Genomic DNA, 21,053 nt, shown 5'->3' on the forward strand with positions numbered 1-21,053 from the left:
CAAGATACAGAGTGTCCCAAATAAGTAAAAAATGTTATACTTAGTTGTATTTTTTTTTAAATTCAATACCCTATATATTATTTTAATTTTAGATTCTACGATTGAAATAAAAATAAAAATTTGGTTAAGGTTTATCACACTTAAACCTTACCGTTTTTGAAATATTTTCAATTTTATGAAATGCTGTAAAGATTTTAAGGCTTCATTTCTCCAACTGTATCGAAGTTTTAAATACTAAATATTTACTGACGTTTATTTATTGATCAGATATTGTGTTGCAATAATAAACAAAATACTATCTTATACAGAATGCCTAAAAATTTATTTTAAATAATTACTAGCTTTAAACGGCAATAACTTGTTTATTTTAAATGAAACATCTTGTATATTTTACGAGAATCAGATGCACAAATTAATTGTCTACCAAATTGTATTATACTATTTTTTACCCATCTCTTCAAGTTTTCGTAGAAAATGCATTTTCTTATAACTTAGACCTCATTTATCACTGTGTGTTCACTATACCCATGGAATATTGACATTTTAGATTTTTTTAATGACGTAAAATATTTTTCAAAGAGTACAGATACGAATATTGTCGATATATTCGCTTATTTCATTAAAAGATAAAAAACAGTTTAAATATTTTTTCTTAAAGAGGACTAATTAATATAATTCCAGTATTCAAGCTACATTAATTGACTGTTTACGTTGATTAATAATAATTGCTCCAAATACTAAAGGACTGAATTTTGTATGTGTATTGACAGTATGGTAAAAAGTAACACCTTACAAATTTTATTTAATTTTTTGACAAGTGCTTATTTATAACAATAGTGATGTTCATTTTCATAACTTATTATGGTATTGAATAGTATTGATTTCTGAATCATATCCACATTTATTTAGAATAATTTATTAATTAAAACAATTAAGTATGTAGTTAACTGATTTTTGGACGGAAATAATGGTGGTATATTAATAATTAGTAATAATTGGTATACTCTGTAACTGTAAACAAATGGGTTTGCAATATTATTATTTTTACTACCAGTACATTTTCTACATATGTTGCTTTAAAAAAAAAAAATAAAATGTCAATATTCCATGGGTATAGTGATATATAAGGTCTATATTATAAGAAAATGCGTTTTCTACGAAAGCTTGAAGATATAGGTAAAATATGGTATAATACAATTTGATAGACAATTAAATTGTACATCTGATTCACGTAAAATATACATGGTGTTCTATTTAAATTAAACAAGTTATTGCCATTTAAAGCTAGTAATGACACGCATCACAAATACATGCGAAAGCCGACGCTCTGTATAAAGTATGCCACTGTAAGAATTATTTAAAAAAAAATTGACACTCCGTATAAGGTAATATAATCTTTATAATTGCAACACAATATCTGATCAATAAATAATTTATGAAAAATTTTTTTAATGTTTTTGTGAAACTTTTTATTCATTGCCCATATAGCACGTCCAAATGAAATTACGTTTTTACAAGGGAGACACATGAGAAACAACATATGTTAAAGTGAACCTAAGTGTTCATCTAGTTCTAACATATACATATGAGATACACGCAGGTTTATATTGATAGAATTGTGTGATACAGTGTTTAGTAGTTGTATACCGTATGCACTCAAGATTCTAAAGAGTTTTTTGTAACGTAACAAATAATTATTAAAATGATGAAATCTGACGTCGGTATATGAGACATACAATGTATAAGTCGTATGTATGTGTAATAAATACTTCGTATCATAGTTGTGCCTATAGTACACACCTTGTAAAAATGTGACGTATACACATAATAATCTATATAGACACTTTGTAATAGTGTACTGCATGAAGGTGTGTGCATGCGCGGATAGCCTCAGCGTAGACACACCGACCAAGTGTATCTTATGTATCCTCTCCTTTCTCCTTTCTAGGAGTGATATGTGTTTAGCAGCCATTATTGTTTATCATTCGAAGCTCTATATGAATGTTCTGTTTGTGTGTAGTTTAAAAGAGATTTTAAGGTAAGCACAAGTTTTTAATTACCTTGTTATACCTTCCTAAGAGTATTATTAATATTATAGCAGCGACTCTTCCCTTGATCGATACCCAATTTACCAAATTTTGACTCCAATGAATGAAAACTCCAAATATTCTCGTATAATGATAAAGAGGTTAGCTGAGTTAGCTCTGCAATATATATTTTTTTAATTTGGAAATAATAAAAATCTAAATGGACCAGAAAAAGAAAGATTTAAACACTTCAAAGAACTTCTTACACTGATATTCGGTAAGTTATTGATGGATCAATATACAGATATGTTTAATATTCAATAGTCAGTTTCATATAATATTTAAGGGTGAGATTGTTAATCTGGAAATAAAATACAACAAAGTCCAACAGAGTGCTCGATGAATGAGTATGCTAATAAACCAACTGCTTGTAGGGAAAAGAGGAGAAAAAACCTGAAAAAATGACTAAACGAGGTCCACCAAATCGTGGCGGTATACCAGTGTTTACCATTTTAGTATGTTGTTATACTAGGTACTTATATTTTTAATACATTTTGATACAAATTCTGTTCTTTTACAGTGTTTTCTTACTTGGTTTCTGCAGTAAATAATTATTATTATTGTGTTATTTGCGCTTTATTGATTGTTCCACGATATAAAGGAATATAAGAATTTTATTTTTTAACCACTTAATCCATTTTATGGAAGAAAAAATGGTACATTTAATACAAAACAAAAATGGAACAATTTTAAGGCTACTTCTCTTGAACTTACGATCGAGATACTTTTGGAAAATACAAAAGTTTTGCCTTCCTTTCGTTCTAAAAGATATAATTGGTATCATTGAATTACATCTTCTTAAAAGAACGAAAAGTTAGGCATCAAAACTTGTATTATTTCCTAAATTCGTTCATAAGAAGTAGTTTTATCTAGCACAAGATGTATATACGAAGCAAAATACATACGTATATATGCGGTAGTCACAACTGCAATGTGTAAACATAGTTTAAACGTAATACACAAGCACTGTGTATCCTACGGCACACTGTGTATCCGTATCCCTTTGTGTATACGTAAATGCTATACTGTGGCTACATTGTGAGGCGGACGTTTAACCTTTGTGCATACGTGTTGAACTACAATGTGTAAACGTAGCATATTTACATCGGAGGAATTGTGTCACCCTGTGTCTACATCTAATAATGTAAACACATCGTAAATGTGATTTGATGTGCTGTATGGGTGTAGTCCTTCAGTGTTGTGCAATTTTATTTTCTGTAAGTGCTGTTTCTCATGGAGCGGACGGTCTGCAATGGTCGTTCAAGAGAAAAAAAAAAAAAAAACGCTTTATTGTACAAAAAGCCAAAACAGCTTCATCAACAAAGCATTCACAAAACAAAAAAGCACAAAAACAAATATACAAATAATAAAAAATGTTATACAATACAAATCAATTCAAAAAAATTAAAAATAATATTCAAAAAGGTTCTATTATAACTACTACTGCGAATACTGCCATAACTCCCTGACGAGTATTTGACAAGCGTCAGAAGATTGTTACGCAAGGTGTTTCCTTTCATGAGCTTTTCTGTGACTGAAAAGCCCGATACATGATGTTACTCTCTTCCGCACTCCGGACGTTGAAAAATCTCGTTACTTTGTTGCCTCTTTACTTTTTGGTTGTTGCTTTTGTCGTTTGGTCTTCTCTGTTGCTGTTCTGTTGTGCGTTACTTTTTCCCACAGATTCTGCATGCTTATGTCGCACCTTTTGAGTTACAGTCTCACCGTAAAGAAGAGATTTTGGTAGGCGGTTTCCTTGCATCCTGTATACGTGGCCATGCCCATCTTAAGCGGGGTTTAGTGATCATGAATTCAACGCTCTCGCACTTAGTTTTTTCAAGGACCGATATGTTTGAGATATGGTGAAACCATTTGATTCTTAAGAGTTGTCTAAGGTGGCTCGATTACAACTCGTTTAATGCGTTCATTTGTCGGCGGTACGGCACCCAGATTTAGCTTCCATATAATATGGTGGGGATTATTATTGCTTGGTACACTGCATGTTTCCCTTTTGTGCTCATGATTCTAGGAAACTCTCTTTTAATTTCTAGAATACTCTTGAAGCGCTGCTAATGCTGTGCTGAATACGTCAAAGGTTGAAATATGATATGTAATTCTATTCAGATGTCATTTTTTTCGAATAAAGTAAAAAAATACCGAGGATGCCATTTACAAGTCAAAAGTTGTAGTCATTTCCGGTGAAACAGGAAGTGACCGAAAAGAATTGAATACGTCAATCAATCCTAATTTAATTCATATACTAACATACCAAATCTCGTTTTTTTTTATCTGAAAAAATAAATAACTTATAGGGGGTAAGCCACTTTTGAGACGCACCCGGTATGCAAAAATGTATGCTGAATACAATTCTGTACAGATAAATTGAGGTTGAAATTTAAAAAAAACTTACCAAGAATTCAATGATATTTTTTTTGCAATTGTTGCGAAGGTTTCGGCACATCCTGTAAAAATAACTTGAGAAAATTTATCATCATCATCATCATCATTTAGCTTATACCGTCCACTGCTGAACAAAAGCCTCCCTTAACTCTAGCCATTTCCTTCTATTTTGTGCCACTTGAATCCAGTTTCCAGCCACCCTCTCAATGTCATCTGTCCATCGACTAGGAGGTCGTCCTCTGCTTCTATAGGCCTCGTGTCTCGGTCTCCATTCCACAAGTCTCTTTGTCCACCGTCCATCGGTCATCCTAGCCACATGTCGTGCCCAATTCCATTTAAGATGTAAGACAGATATCACCGCATCTCTTACTCCTGTTCAATTTCGTATTGTATGATTGGGTATTTTATCTCTGTGTAACTCCCAACTTGGACCTTTCCATTTTCCGTTGCATGACCTGCATTCTATGTATGTTCTTTTTTGTCAAAGTAAGAGTTTCAGCTCTATACGCGAGGACAGGCAAGACACACTGGTTAAAGATCTTTCTTCTTAAACATATGGAAATATCAGATCTCAGTATATGCCTTAGTTTTCCGAAAGCCTTCGACAAACCTATTCTTCGTAGAATTTCTTTGGTCTGATTATCCCTTCTAATACCGATCTCATGCCCTAAGTATTTATATATATGCACTTGTTCCAAAGGTATGTTATTAATGTTTAAATTTCCACTTAGTACTAGGTTTTCATGTATTGTGTCTTTGACAAGTTAATTTTCAAACCGACTTTTTCCGAAGCATCATTCAGCATATCCAGCATATTCTGTGCCTCCTGTATGTTGTCTGTTATTAAAATAATGTCATCTGCAAAACAGAGATGATTTATCAATTTGCCATCGATGTTAATTCCTGTTGAATCCCAGTTTATCATTTTTAGCATACTTTCTAGCACAGCAACGAATAGTTTAGGGGACAGTGTGTCGCCTTGTCTTACCCCTCGATCGATATTGAATTTATCTGTGCATTGATTTGTCGATATTCTGACGTTTGCCGTGGCATTATCATATATATGTCTTATGATTGAGGAGTATCGATGATCGATGCGACTCTCACTTAGTGTCTCTAGAAGCTTCCGCTGGTCTACCGAATCGAAGGCCTTCTCGAAATCCACGAAGACAAGCATTAGTGGTCTATTATACTCAATGCATTTCTCGATAAGGACCTTGACTGTTAGAAGATGGTCATTTGTTCCGTAACCTGATCGGAAACCTGCTTGTTCGCTCGAAAGAAAAAAGTCTATTTTATTTGTCAAACGCTTGGTGAGTATTTTAGTAAATAATTTGTATACGTGGCTAAGAAGGCTGATGGGCCTATAGTTTTTAAGGTCTGTAACGTCACCTTTCTTGTGTACAATAATGATGGTTGCGTTGTTCCACTGTGATGGGGTTATTTCTTCTTCAATGCATTTATTAAATAGGACATTTAAAGCTTTGATGATTTCTGGTCCTCCTTCTTGGATTGACTCTATTACCAGTCCATCGTCGCCGGCAGCTCTATTGTTTTTCATATCTCTAAGGGCACTGATAATTTCTTCCTCGGTTATTTCTGGAATTTCTTCCGACCCCTGATTTATTACCTTTCGGATGTCGGTTCTGATCCCCTGCTGTTTTGATGTGTAAAGTTCTTGATAGAAAAGTTTAATAGAGTGTAGGATTTCCTGTTTGTGTGTTACTATGTTGCCGTGCATATCCTTGATCTTTTGTATTTCTTTTCTTCCCATTGTACTATTTCTCAATATCTTCAAACTTTGATTCTTCTCTATGACTTTCCTAATTTTTTCCGTATTCTGTTGCCTCCTATGCTTTCTGATTTCTTTGGATATCTCTCTGTTAAAGTTCTATATTATTGTGTACTCTTTTGTCCTCCATATCTTCTCTCTGTTTCATTAAAACTTTTGTTCTTTGATTCAGTTTTTGTTCTTTTACTTTTTTGGGACAACATTTTTCGATAGCCGTTTGAGTGGCCCCTTTGATGTTTTCGTATATTTCGTCTATCGTAGTAGTATTTTCATAATTTAGATTTGAGGCTATACATTCCTTATAAGAATCTTTATTTTCAGGGGCTACCCATTTCTTGTGGTTTTTCTTGAGTATCATGTTAGTTCTTTCCTTCTTTATATTTATTTTTATGTCGGCTCTTACAATGCGGTGATCGCTTCCTATCGAAAATCTGTTTAATACACTTACGTCTTTGATTACATCTTTTCTATTGCTGATTATGAAATCTATTGCGTTTTTGGTTTTGCTATCTGGACTGGTCCATGTCCACTTTTTGCTTTTTGCAAAATTTATAGCAACAGTAAAATAAATTTGAGCCAAATCTTCGAATACTCTTAATACCAATAAAAAGAAGTCTGTTTTAAAATTTCCAATTCTCTTAAATAAAAGGTAGACGGATATTTTCGCTCTAGCTTTTAACTTTTCTGCATAGTAAATTTTTAGAGATGGGTTTTAAAATTTCTCGAAACAAATCTAACAATAAAACAGAATAGGAATATAGAGGTGAACCGATCTGAAACAGAAAGCATTTTAAAGTAGCTTTTAGTGAAAGAGTTTTTACATAAATGGAAGTAAGCTAAGTAGAAAACAGTAAAATAAATGTCAGTTTTAAATTTTGTTTATTATTTTGCAATATTTCTTTTGTTAAAAGGTACTGTAAGTTTAATAATCTATGATTATGGTTTATGGTTATGCGCACTGTAATAATTGTAATGAAAATGTGGTAGAAATAGAAATATGGGTTTTCTTTGTTAAAATATATAAACTTTAAAATTCCGAGAAGGTTAATAATTTTTTAATACTTGTTTACTTAATTTTAATTAAGTAAAAATTCCCTGCCTTTTGGCATATACAGGGTGAGCCTTGAATAAGTGCCAATATTTTCAGAGCTTGCAGATCTCTATAAAAGGAACGTATTTTCTCTTTACCGTTTTTCAAATGTTTTACAAATGCTTAATTGTCGAGAAACACTTTATCTTTTCTGTTTTTTTTTCTTGTAAATTTAATCTACTAATAATACGTTATAACTTATAACTACTAAAGATTTAAAAAAAATAAAAATAAACAAATCCAAATTTTCATTTTTTTGCGAAAAAACCTCAAAGACGTGTTTTTGTACTCTACACATACAGGACTATACTATATTTAACTGGACTATACTGCCGATGAAAGCATTATTTTTTACATAATTAAAATTTCTTAGTTTTATTTGAACAAAATTCCAAAAAACAACTATAACGATTTTGGGGTATATAAGTAAAAGTATTATTTATATTATGATTTTATGGCCACTAACAACAATATTATGATAAATAAGAAAGTACATTACTTTATCAAAAGCTTAAAATAATATATTTTTGTTCTCTATAGTAAATTTTTGACATCGGAATATTATTTTTTTAATACAGTTAGTTTAGGTAATATTCGGATAATAGATAAAAAAAAATATAATTAATTTTTCTAAAATCATTTTTTATGTCTCTTCTTTTTGTTATAGGGTCCAAACGAGGCAAGCTCCTTGGCATGCCCTTTAACCCTTTCAGGAGAGGTAAGTGTCAAAGAATGAAAGTGAATATCCCTCAAAAGAAAATATATCTTTCTTTACCAGACAACACACTATGATCCTCTACCTTATTTAATAAAATAGTGCCATTGAACCTAACCGCGTTCATACAGGGCGGTTAAGTTTCTAGGATTAATGTTTTATAGTAAACTGACCTGGTATAGTACTTCCAAAGTTAGTTGGAACGGTCTGAAGTCAGTTCTCGATTCCTGCACTGCTTTTGTCAGCGCCATCTGCACATAGAAATTAAGGGTCCCAAAGTCAGCCCAGTTGACTTTGAAAATAACTTAATAAGTACAAAAAGGCGCTCAATATTGTGAAAGTACTTGTCAGTACCAAATTCGATACAAAGCCAAAATCTCTGCTTAATATTACCCTACTTAAATTACCCTATAAATAATATTATTTCGTATATTTTTCATTTTATTGTTTTTATGGAAAGCACTGTTCATTAAAATGTTGTATCCAATGTTATAGGGATTGTTTCTCTCTACAATTTCCTGTTTCACAATGTACCGCTTGTATCCAGGAAGAGTTCATAGTTTCATAGTTGTCGATTTTCGAAAGAAATCAGTACATTTATATTATTTCGTATATTTTTCATTTTATTGTTTTTATGGAAAGCACTGTTCATTAAAATGTTGTATCCTATGTTATAGGGATTGTTTCTCTCTACAATTTCCTGTTTCACAATGTACCGTTTGTGTCCAGGCGATTTTCGAAAGAAATCAGTACATTTATATTATTTCGTATATTTTTCATTTTATTGTTTTTATGGAAAGCACTGTTCATTAAAATGTTGTATTTTATGTTATAGGGCTTGTTTCTCTCTACAATTTCCTGTTTCACAATGTAAGAAATAAGTACATGTATATTATTTCGTATATTTTTCATTTTATTGATTTTATGGAAAGCGCTGTTCATTAAATTGTTGTATCCTATGTTATAGGGCTTGTTTCTCTCTACAATTTCCTGTTTAACAATGTACCGTTTGTGTCCGCACTATCTTAACTTGTGCCACTGCACTATCAATATTTGATTGCGCTTGCACTGCATATTCGACAATTAGAAAGCCACCATTCTACAGGAAAAAATCGAAAAACTCGAGGGTGAAAATTGGGATATCGGAGACTACATATAAGAGACACGAAAAAAGACAATACATATTTACGATACAAGTGAGTTTACAGCATCATTAAGATACGCGTGTGAAAGTTGCACAACGACCTAACCACACAAGTATCTTAATGGAGTTAACTCGCGTGTATTGTACAATATTTTATCTACGTCTAACTATAAAAACACACAATGAATTTTAAAAATTATTGTACTTAACTATATACCTATCCTAAAAATCTACCTTAATATGTATAGGATCCTATATCTCCTACGCGAAGCAAAGGGCTTCAGTGAAAGCTCTCCATCGGGTTCTGTTTTTGGCAGTTGTTTTTGCTTCCTTCCATGTTGACCCTACTTGTTGAAGCTCATCCAGTATGGAACGTCTCCATGTTTGAGCAGGTCGTCCTTGCTTTCTTTTTCCTTGGGGATTCCACTCCAACGCTGATCTCGCTATATTACTCTCAGGTTTCCCAAAGTGTGACCTATCCAACCCCATTTTCTTTTGCGGATTTCAATGCCTACTTGTTGTTGGTTTGTAAGATGAAGCAGGTCGGTGTTACGTATAGTGGCTGGCCAAAAGATTTTAAGTATTTTCCGCAAGCAGCGATTGATAAACACCTGTGGACGGTTGATGGATATTTTTGTCACTCTCCATGTCTCGCAGCCATATAATAAAACTGGTATGACGTTGGAATTGAATATTCTTAATTTTGTTTGTAGCGGAGAGTTGACGGGAGTGTCCAAACTGATTTTTTACAATATTTCCCAGGTAAGTAAACTCTGTTACATTCTCGACATGTTTGATTCCTACATTGAATGGAGTGTTGTTGTTTGTATTAATGCGCATTGACTTTGTTTTGTCGATGTTTATGCTTAATCCTACTTTGTCTGCTTCTGTTTTTAGACGTCTGAGCATCATTTCCATGTCTTTGAAGGATTGCGTTGTGAGACAGATATCATCAGCATAATGAAGATCCGTCAGATGCGTGAGTTAATAGCTTCTTAACTCACTGACGTAGATACAGTATATTTGGCTATTGTATATCCAATAAAATAAGGCCTTTAAAAATAAAAAAAATCGTAATATTGGTTTTGCTTATTCCTATTTATTTTTTACTTCAATTAAAATGTAATGTTAAATAGTCAAAAGCTTTTCAAAAAACCTTCTGCCATTTTTGATGATTATATATTCAATTCCATATTTAAAAACATTATTATGTCTTCAAATTATCTTAATTCATTAATATTTATCGATTTATTAACGATCATAATCTCTTAATGTCAGTGCTCGGAGCTGGAATTGTCATGGTAATTAGAAAAGTTTTAATAAAGACGGAATTTCCCATTTAGCCACTCCAAAGCAATTATCAATTTTTCGGAATGATGACATTCTTAGAGGGAGAATCGCATTTGAGAGATGATGTTGAGGAGGCCATAAATATTTTATTATGTTTGAGTGTTTTCTGGTGTTTTTCTAAAAGCGTATCAATATACCAGTGGGAGAAGTAATAAATTAAATATAAATAGGTTACGTGTTGTACTGATTTAAAGCAATATATTTGTTATAAACTTTCATCTAAGCCAGTGATTAATAATAATTTTTCATATATATATATATATATATATATATATATAGTGCGTCATCAGGTTCTAGGTTACGAGCTTCCATTGCTTCCTAACCGTAATCATAACAAGGCTATAAAAATCGGAGAAGATACATAGAATATGTCCAAACCACTTTAAGCTGGATTTTGCAATTCGATCTAGCACTGTCTCCTCCGATGCATTCATGATACGCCTGACCTCGATGTTTGTCTTTTTTTCCATCCTAGCGCTCCTTCTAAGATAGTCCATTTCAACAACTTGGATTTTGCGCTTCGTATCTGCACTCAAAGACCATAGCTCTGAACCATAGCAAAGAACTGACTCCACCAATGTTCGTCCAAGTCTCTTTTTAGTTGTTGCAGACAAGTTTCGGTCCCACCAGAGGCTATTAAGCAACCAATAACTTGTTTGCTCTTCTGAATTCGGGTTTGTATTTCTTCTTTGCCCAAACCCTTGTTGTTGATAGTAGCATCCAGGTATTTAAATTTGTCTACTTGTTGAATCTGGACGTTATCATCTATGAAGACTTCAAAACAAGCGTTGGAATTGACAGCTAAGTATTCTGTCTTTCTTAGACTAACCTGAAGTCCCCATTTGTTATATTCTTGGTAAAGCCTCTTAGTCATGAACTCCAGATCGAAAGAGTCCTGCGCAATCACGACCTGATCGTCTGCAAAGCTCAGAGTAAACAATGTATCTTCCCCAATGGGTATTCCCATGCCTTGGCATCTCCTCTTCCATTCCCTAAGGGCTAATTCAACGTAAGCATTGAAGATTAGAGGTGATCCGCTGCGTCCTTGTCGCAACCCTTTTGTGGTATTTATTGGATTGGATAGCCTGTGTCCTATCTTAACGTATGCTTTATTTTCTTTATAGAGCTGTTTTATTATCTTAAGTAGGGGTCTATCTACTTCTAAAATATTCAAGGCTTTCCATATCTTGTTGCGAGGAATAGAGTCGTACGCTTTCTCCAAATCAATAAACGCTAGATGGACTTCTTGATCTACTGCTATCTTTTTTTCCATCACCTGCTGTAGGACAAAGAGGTTATCTGTGCAAGATTTCCCCGGTGTGAATCCGTTTTGATCTTCCGAGATTTTATCACCAATATTATCCCTGAGCTTACCCCGCAGAACTTTTCCAAAAAGCCTGCTCTCTGAACTGTTAATGCTCAGGCCTCTATAACAACCGGGGTCGTTGCGATTTCCCTTTTTAAAGATAGACACTATATGAGCCACTCTCCATTCTTGGGAATATTGTTAGATCTAATTTTCATTTAATATACTATGTGTTCAACAAAGAAAGACTCAAGGCAAAAACACGTATGAAATTAACCATAGAACTTCAATACGCTGATGACTGCGCTCTAGTTGCAAAAATGTTACTGCAATTAGGAACAAGAAATGCGAAACTGGATGGACATTTTCCATGAAAACTTAAAGGGGATAAGCATGCAGAGAACGTAGTGGAGAGTAATTATAAACTCAGTTGACAACGACAACCAAAATTAAAGAGGCAACAAAGTAATGAGATTTCTGAATGTCCGGAGTGCGGAAGAGAGATAACATCACGTATCGGGCTTTTCAGTCACAGAAAAGCTCATGAAAGAAAACTTCTTCTGTAACCATGCATCTTCTGATGTGTGTCAAATACTCGTCAGCAAGTAACGGTAGTAAGTAAGTATAAAATAAAGAAAATCCTGTGAAATCATGGATTTTGTTTACTATGGTCTATAAAATGAATAACTTTGAATTTTGACCGTTATTTTTTACCAACATGGTAAATATAAAATTCCTCTGTCAAAAAAGTTACTGATATTCTTTAAATTGAGTGCCTGAACGAATCAGATAGGTAACTCTTTTTACTTTCGTGAAATAGAAAAGGAAAATAATAAAACAAGTGACAGTTCTTCCTCTTCTTACAAAAAATCAACACAATTGTCAAAAGTAAAATGTCATCAGCTTTGACATTTCTAAATATCAGATTTCAATGCCGTCTCTAATAGAACAGCCTCGGAGCGAGACACGTATTAGCCAAACGGATTCGAATATAAATAAGGGAAGGAAGAGTTAATATTTTTAATTTTTTAAAAAGTCCTGACAATGAGTTCTGCTTTTAGTCCCAGTGAATATCGAACAGCTCTTTGAGCTTGAAAATGCGGTCAAAATGAGTCGCACAACACGCACTTTCAGAATGGAAGGGCATATAGTTTACATGAAATATACATAATATACAGTTAATCAATACAATATATATACCTATTTATAGTAATAAATAACTTTGGAAAATAAATTATAAACCATACAAATGCAGCAAATGTTTTACAATATACAAATAATGAATAGGTACATAAGATAATGGGTAAAATGTAAAATATATTTTAAATTTTGGGGTTTGAAAATCGATCTAATTTAACAAAAAACATTCAATTTCTACTAATAGTGATGTATTATTATTTGCATTCACAAAATGTATATGTATATTTTGCAAGTATCAATGTTCGAAAAATTATATTTCCAAATAATACAATATCATAGAAAAAAAGCTGCAGCGATGGCTATGAAATAAAGATCGCTGTCATTTTATATGTAAAATTATTCTAAATTTTTTGATTTACACAGTCGAACGCCTTAGAAAAAATCACAGAAAAACGTTGATTAAGTTTTCATTTGTTCATTATTTTTTGGTTAAAACGTTTCGAGCTAACATCATAGCCTTCATTAGCGTTGTGTCATATGAAAAAAATAGTGTCGAATATAATCCAAAAAATTACATATAAAATATTCACACCACATAATGTTTACTGCAATTAATAAACTAATATAAAGTTGTCAAAAGATGACCACGTATTTTTTTAAATGATTATTCTTAACACTAAAACTATCTACATTGACTATGGAATACGATTTCAGCCATAGTAAGTAGTAGATATTGAATGTTGTTTGTTAAATTAGATCGATTTTCAAACCCCAAAATTTAAAATATATTTTACATTTTACCCATTATCTTATGTACCTATTCATTATTTGTATATTGTAAAACATTTGCTGCATTTGTATGGTTCATAGTTTATTTGGTTTATTTGCGAAAGTTATTTATTACTATAAATGGGTATATATATATTGTATTTATTAACTGTATATTATGTATATTTTGAGGAAAAAAAAACGAGGAATTATTATGTGTTCCATGTATTCTACAACATATTTATTAATCCGTAGTATTTAACTAGCGTGACGTCATAAATCTCGCTTCGAGGCTGTTCTATTAGAGACGGCATTGCGTCAGCATGGTCGCAAGTTGCTAACCTAATAAAATTAACACTAGAAAAGCCCGCGGGAACTGTCAAATTCAAAGTTATTCGTTATTCGACTATACTTTCGAGAACTTTCAGACTAAATATAAAGTTTTCCACCCTGTAATCGGGCGTGTTTAGAGAATTTAGGCAAATGCGTCTGTCGTCAAGATAACGATTCTTTTCTGTCATGTGTCAAACGACTCTCGTACGAGATGCCGCCCACGTTCGATATTTACCACTCTATCTGCACGGTATTGCGTATCGATTATCATTTGAGTAAATATACACACGTGGAGAATTCGCATTATAATATTAATTTTTCCTGTGTTGTCGCACCGCCCGCGCTTTCCGGCAAGAAGAAGAGCTATTGGCGTGGACACACAAACAAGAACAGCTGATTGTGTTGGTTAAAAATAACATTCTATAAAAGAAAAATCGTTAGAGAATATTACTAAATATAATTATATTTAGTGCATTTACTCACTAATTCAGAGTCTAAATTAATACACATTAATTTATAGATCTGCACAAATTTTATACAAATTGTGTTTGCACAGATTTCTTCAAAGTGTAAACCCTTCTATAACTAAGTAACCATCAAGTTGACTGCCTCGAAAAGCTTAGCAAATTAGGCAAAGAAAATAAAGTCCTCATACATACTTTGGCCAATGAGCCTTCTCTCGCACCTATACAAGCTCTTCACTAGGATTATCAACAACCGACTGACTACGAAACTAGATTCCTATCAGCCAATAGAACAGGCAGGCTTTCGAAAATGTTTTAGTACCATGCATCATCTACAAACAATTAAAACAATAATTGAAAGAACAACTGAATACAATATACCGCTACAATTGACCTTTGTAGACTACCAAAAAGCCTTTGACAGCATCAAAACCTGGTCATTTCTAGCTGCAATGGAGGACGCGAGAATCGATTCCAGATATTATTCCATTATTAAAAATATCTATGATAGTGCAACCTTCCAAGTTAAATTAGATGATGACCTCAAAACAAAAAAAATACCACTCGGCAAGGGCGTGAGACAAGGAGATACCATCTCTCCCAAGTTATTTACACTAGCACTGGAAAATTTCTTCAAGAAATTAAAATGGGAAAATAGAGGTCTAAACATCGCTCGATGGCGTACACCTTAGCCATCTTCGGTTCGCAAACGATATTGTCTTGCTGAGCACCGACATTCAAGAACTGAACACCATGCTAAAGGAGCTAAATGACCAATCCCAGAAAATTGGCCTTAAAATGAACTTGAAGAAGACCAAGATAATGAGGCAACAATATCCATAACATTGCCGTAGCCAACGTTGTTATTGATAACGTAGACCACTATATATATTTAGGTCCTAAAATCAAGCTGGGTAAAGAGAACCAAAATACGGAGATCAAACGCTGGATCCATTTGGCATGGGTAGCAGTTGGAAGTATGAGCGATATTTTCAAGGATAATAAGGTGCCCATCAACCTAAAGAAAAAGGCTTACGACAGCTGCATTCTACCTGTGCTTACGTATGGCTTAGAGACTATGGCAATAACCCGAAAAACAGCAGAACAACTACAAATAGCACAAAGAGTCATGGAAAGAATCATGTTGGGAGTCACAATTAGGGAAAAATACGGAACACCCACATACGTCAAAGACAAAACTAATAGATGTTGTTGTGGCAGGAAAACAATGGATAAGGTTGACTAGAGATCGCGAAGCATGGAATAACCAAGAAGAGGCCTATATCCACCACTGGATGAAACCAGGCTGAGAAATAATAATAAGAAGAAAGACATACTTTGGAAATCAAAGGATAGAAGGTAATGAAAAAGCAAACAATTTAGCTAGAAAAGGAGCGAACACTCCACTAACTGGACCAGAACCATTCTGCTTCCCAAGGGAAAACCAATTTAAAGCGGATCAAGAAACTGGAAGACTCCTTCCGTAACCTGGAATGAGAATCCTCTAACGGTCTAAGACATTTGACGAAATTTCTCAGACTTACGACGGAGAAAACTTTAATACTTTAATACTTACCGTTTACAAGCTCATGCGGTTGGTATGCGGTTTTCTTACATTCTGCATACGTGACTACACCATCTTAAGCGGTATTTTGTAACCATGACATCAATACTCTCGCAGTTAGCTTTTTCAAGGACCGATACGTTTGAGACATGATTGATACCGGATTTTTTTAGAGTTGTCTAAGGTGTCTCTGTTGCAAATTGTTTAATGCGTTCATGTGTCGGCTGTACGGCACCCAGGTTTCTCTCCCATATAACATGATGGGGATTATAATTGCTCGGTATACTGTAAGTTTCGTTTTTGTACTCAAGTCATGATTGTAGAAAACCCTGTCTTTTAATTTCCAGAATTCCCTTGAGGCGCTGCCAATCCTGTGCTGAATTTCAGAGTCGATATTGGGCTCGACCGCGCCAAAATGATCATTGATTGTCATTCTCCATCCGTCTGTGACACCATTTTGTGTTACTTTTCGAAACACAGATAAAGTAAAACAACAAAATATTCCATTCGATGCGTACTTCGTACGTCACTGTATAGTTGCTGATGAAATATTGTTTTATCTATATGCGGTTTTCCTAGGAAACTAATCAAAACAAACCTTATCTTAAGCAGTTGCCAAGCTACCGGGCTAGAAAATAATAATTAAGGCAAATAGAATTCCGCCGTCTTGATTAGATTAAAGGGAGCCTCTTGTTTCACCGTCGCACAGGGTTAAATCAAATACCTTCCTTTAATATTATGAGCAAGATATTAAACGGGCACGGATATTAAATGCCAATCAGTCTATGCCGGTCTGAATTTGGTTTGCGGCTTACGGTTTACAAGGTGCACATACAGGGTGCTTTCTAACTTGAGCTATTTATGTTAACAGTTATAGTCTGTCCAACGACAAGATCCTTGACAGTGATAGATGTGTTTGTCATTTTAATTTCAAAGTAGTTTATTTTATTTTACAAAGAAATAAGTTGGTACAACTGGAACGCATAGTAGGAAATTAATTTATTTGAAATTTGACTGATAAGTGATTACTTCAAAATATTGTGAAAAAAAACTGTATAAGACTGAAAAAATGTAATCCAGTTATTTTATTTAAAAAAATACGGTATGTCTTAATACAAAACAAACAGGAACAAAACACGACATACCAAAAAAAAATATAAAAAGGAATTATTTCTTACTTTCAAGCTTCAAGAAACTTCCCACATCAGACAATCGCCAACGTGCGGCTGAGCACAAGGCACAGGAAGAAGAAGAAGAACGGAATTTTAAATTATATCTTTAATTTCGAGAAATTTTAGTCCAAACATAAGCAATATTTTGCTGATGTTTGACCATCAAAATCTGAAAAATAAAGAAGTGTGCTACAATACGGATATAGAATAATCTTTTATCTTTAATTTCCATCTTCATTTGTGTAAAAATACCTAGCCAGTTCTACATAAAACGTTAAATGCCCAACGCTGAAGCAGATTGGTTCAAGCAGCGAAAAATGAATTTCAAGTCGAAATTTTGCCAAGACTTAGCCAGAGCTCTCGCAGATTAATTTTAAAATGAAGTTACTGTTTTGTTGAGTAATTTCAACTTCTGACATATTTTTGACCTCTATCCCAAACCTAGCTACGTCGATGGTTTGTATTAAATTTTTAAAATTTACTATATTTTAGTAAAATTCTCAGGTTCTCGGGATGGTTAAAAAGGGAATAATATGTGTTAGGGTTAGCGAACTATATACATAATATAACATGCGGCCAGATCCCAAAAGCCTCAAAGTGATAGAGATAAATTAAATTATTTAAGTGGATTTGAGAATTTTACTAGTTAAACCTCGAATAGACCAACTTGAATACTGTAAAAGGTAGATCACTATCGTCAATTTACATCAAAGTTTAATTATATTTAGTATGAGATGATGAAAATTAGATAAGAATTGGTATGAAACATTGTTAAAAATCATTGAAAATACTATACACTTCCAAATCCTGATTATTATGTTTTTTTTTTAAATATGGTTTCCATTTAAAAAGAAACATATGTTTGTGTCATATGTCAAAACTGACAGGCTTTAGAAAAAATCAGAGAACACAAACTCCTTAGGATGTGATTATCTACAACTTTTATCTGAAAACTTTTTGTATAAAATAGATTATAATGGAATTAGGGACAATTTTTAAAATAGCCAAAATTTGTTTTTTATTTCGAAATATCTAGTAAGCCATGAACTTTTTCAAAAATCTGAAAGGCGCATATTTATGATCCCACAAAACTGCAATTCTTTCCCCATTTAACCGACTCTCTATCTCCAGTACTTTCCGAGATACCCATATAAATATCCAATAATTTTGTGCTAAACAACATTGTTTTTGAATAACTACAACCATAAAACGTTTCCTAGTTTCAGTACAAATTATTTTCATAATTTGTCATATGGCTTTCTGAATTTCTTCATTAATATGCATCATATCAATAAACTGGAGGATATACCTACTTTCCTTGGCGTTTTCCTTTTTGAATCCAAAATGTATAATCTATATAAATTAGTAAAATCTAAGGGCTCTTCGGACAGGTCAAAAAAAGGGGATAACACGGTCTTATCTTCATAGGATGAAGCATACATAATACCACCCACGGTCAGATCCCAAAAACCTCAAAGTAATACACTTAGATTAAATTATTTAAATGCTTTTGGGCTATGCTACAATTTGACCTTAATTGCACATATAGGTTACATTTTTAAATTATACTATAGTTTTTTTAATCACCCAGTACGTTAAAAAGTAACTACGACTAGTAGTGGGACCTATCGAATGAATACTATCGAAACATTCGATAGTTGCAATTCATTCGAATAATTCGATAGTTAGTAAGAAAACATTCGTTGAAAACTATTCGAATAAAAAATATCGAATGGATCCGTCATCTGCCTTGAAATATTGTATTCTAGTAATTCGGCAGCAAAAACCATTCATTTATAAAATTCATTCATTTATGAAATTCATTTATTCGTCAGGATCGATTATAATAAAATATTAACTGAATTTTAGTTGTCGCCCGGCGACGTAGGTTTCTTTCCGAGAAACCCGACAGCGGTCGGTGGCAATGCTATGAAAGAAGCCGGCATCTTTGATTTTTTGCGGAGTCAGATATAGATAAGGACACATTATTTTTTTATTGAGGTGCTAGTATTTACACAAAAAAATACATTATGAAGGGCGCTGTTGCCATATTGGTATTAGTTGATATTAGCAAAGAATATTATTGTTTGGCTTTAGTTAGTTAGGGATAGTATGTCTATATATTCTGCATTTTTTTTTATTAATATTCTATTGTTACACTGCAATAATACTTGTTATTTTGGATGTAGGAAAATAAGTTTTAATGTTTTTAAGCAAAGACTGGTTTAATAAATAATAATAACAGTAATAATAACTATTAACAATAAAATTTAAAATCATTTAATATAAATATTTTTTTTTAGTCTCTAAATTTTTTGTGTGTAGCAACGTTGCTTTATTAAATAATAATAATTACAGAACTAATTTGTTATATTAACAACAAATTTTAAAATCATGAAATATAAACATTTATTAATTTTCTAAGCATGCAGTGTAATGGAAGAAAAATATAAATAAAAATTAGAAATCAAAATTATTTATATTAGGTGCTTTATATTACTATTTAAAATTATATTTACTTTTACTGGCATTTACTTTAAAAATAAATAAATATATTTCTTCGCAAAAACTACATGTAAGAGAATTAGCATAAACAAAATAAAAACATCGTTAACTTTTTTTTTAATTGGCACGTGTAAAACATCATTTTAATTTTCTCACCCCATAGTTTGAGTTCGATAACCATTTACTTAACCACATTACTTAAATATGATTATTAAGTTCAACTAATTCATATTATTAAAACATCTAAAATACAAATATGTATTTTTAAAATTAATTGTAAGTTCATCTCATCTGTCTTAAAAATTGCTACTTCTCAAAATTTCCCATTAAAAAATAGACCATATACCATATAAAATTAAAAAATTGAAAGATCGGACTACGGAAAACCACACAAATTTTCGGAAAAATTTTGACCACCTGCACATGCACACAATCGTCAATAAATAAAATTAAAAATAAATACTATTTTAATAAACGCAAAAATAGCACAGTATTTATACGGCGAAGTTATAAAAATTTGGAAGAACTAATAATGCACTGACGCATACAAAAATCAAACGAATACTAAATTTCATTTGTCAAAAGCATTCGATAGTCGTGGCTCAACGATAACCATTTAGTCGCACAGCGAGGTTGTCACATATGCTTTAGTATACAAATGAATGAATGATTTTATTCGAATAAAACCATTCGATAGTTGAAATCATTCATTCATTAACCATTCGATAGTCTAATTCATTTGATAGTTACCATCGCTAACTATGACTTTTATTCCTAGCAAAATGTCCTAACAACTATAATATTTAAAGAATATAACCTATTTTACTTTCATAAACTAGTTTTCTAAGTTCTTAAAACCTTAAAACCTATTTTTCCCTAAACTCGGATTTATGACTTATCGCTTTCTTGGTCTCTGCCTCTTTCATTTGTAAAAACCAGCATAGACAAAGTGCACGTTTAACAAGATTTTACTCACTTTTTGAATGAGGTTTAGAGTGTTTAGAAAGTAAAGTTCCAGATTTAAAAGAAAACCTGACCAAATTGAAAGTAGATATGCTTATTTGATATAGATTTAAATAAATAAATAAATAAATGCCTTTATTGTAAAAAAAAATTCAATTTGTAGACAAAGGTAAACAAAACAAACAAAGTAAACAAACAAGGTACACAAAGAAACAAACAAAAGATAATACAAAACATTATAGAAATAATATTGTCAGTCT

The 21,053-nt window shown here is 32.5% G+C and overlaps 1 protein-coding gene across 2 annotated transcripts in view; it reads left to right on the forward strand.

Annotated features, from left to right (window-relative positions):
• LOC115879817 (high affinity cAMP-specific and IBMX-insensitive 3',5'-cyclic phosphodiesterase 8) overlaps positions 1 to 21,053 on the forward strand; it is a 511,035-nt gene that overhangs the window by 111,955 nt on the left and 378,027 nt on the right. For both annotated transcript variants that reach the window (XM_030896822.1, XM_030896824.1), the window contains one exon: positions 8,037 to 8,087. In XM_030896822.1, the coding sequence (XP_030752682.1) occupies positions 8,037 to 8,087 (51 nt within the window). Of the gene's footprint in view, positions 1 to 8,036; positions 8,088 to 21,053 lie in introns of those variants that run through there.

Source organism: Sitophilus oryzae, unplaced genomic scaffold (genome assembly GCF_002938485.1).
Source record: "Sitophilus oryzae breed Bouriz unplaced genomic scaffold, Soryzae_2.0 scaffold_1588_pilon_pilon, whole genome shotgun sequence".
NCBI classification, from domain to species: Eukaryota; Metazoa; Arthropoda; class Insecta; order Coleoptera; family Curculionidae; genus Sitophilus; species Sitophilus oryzae.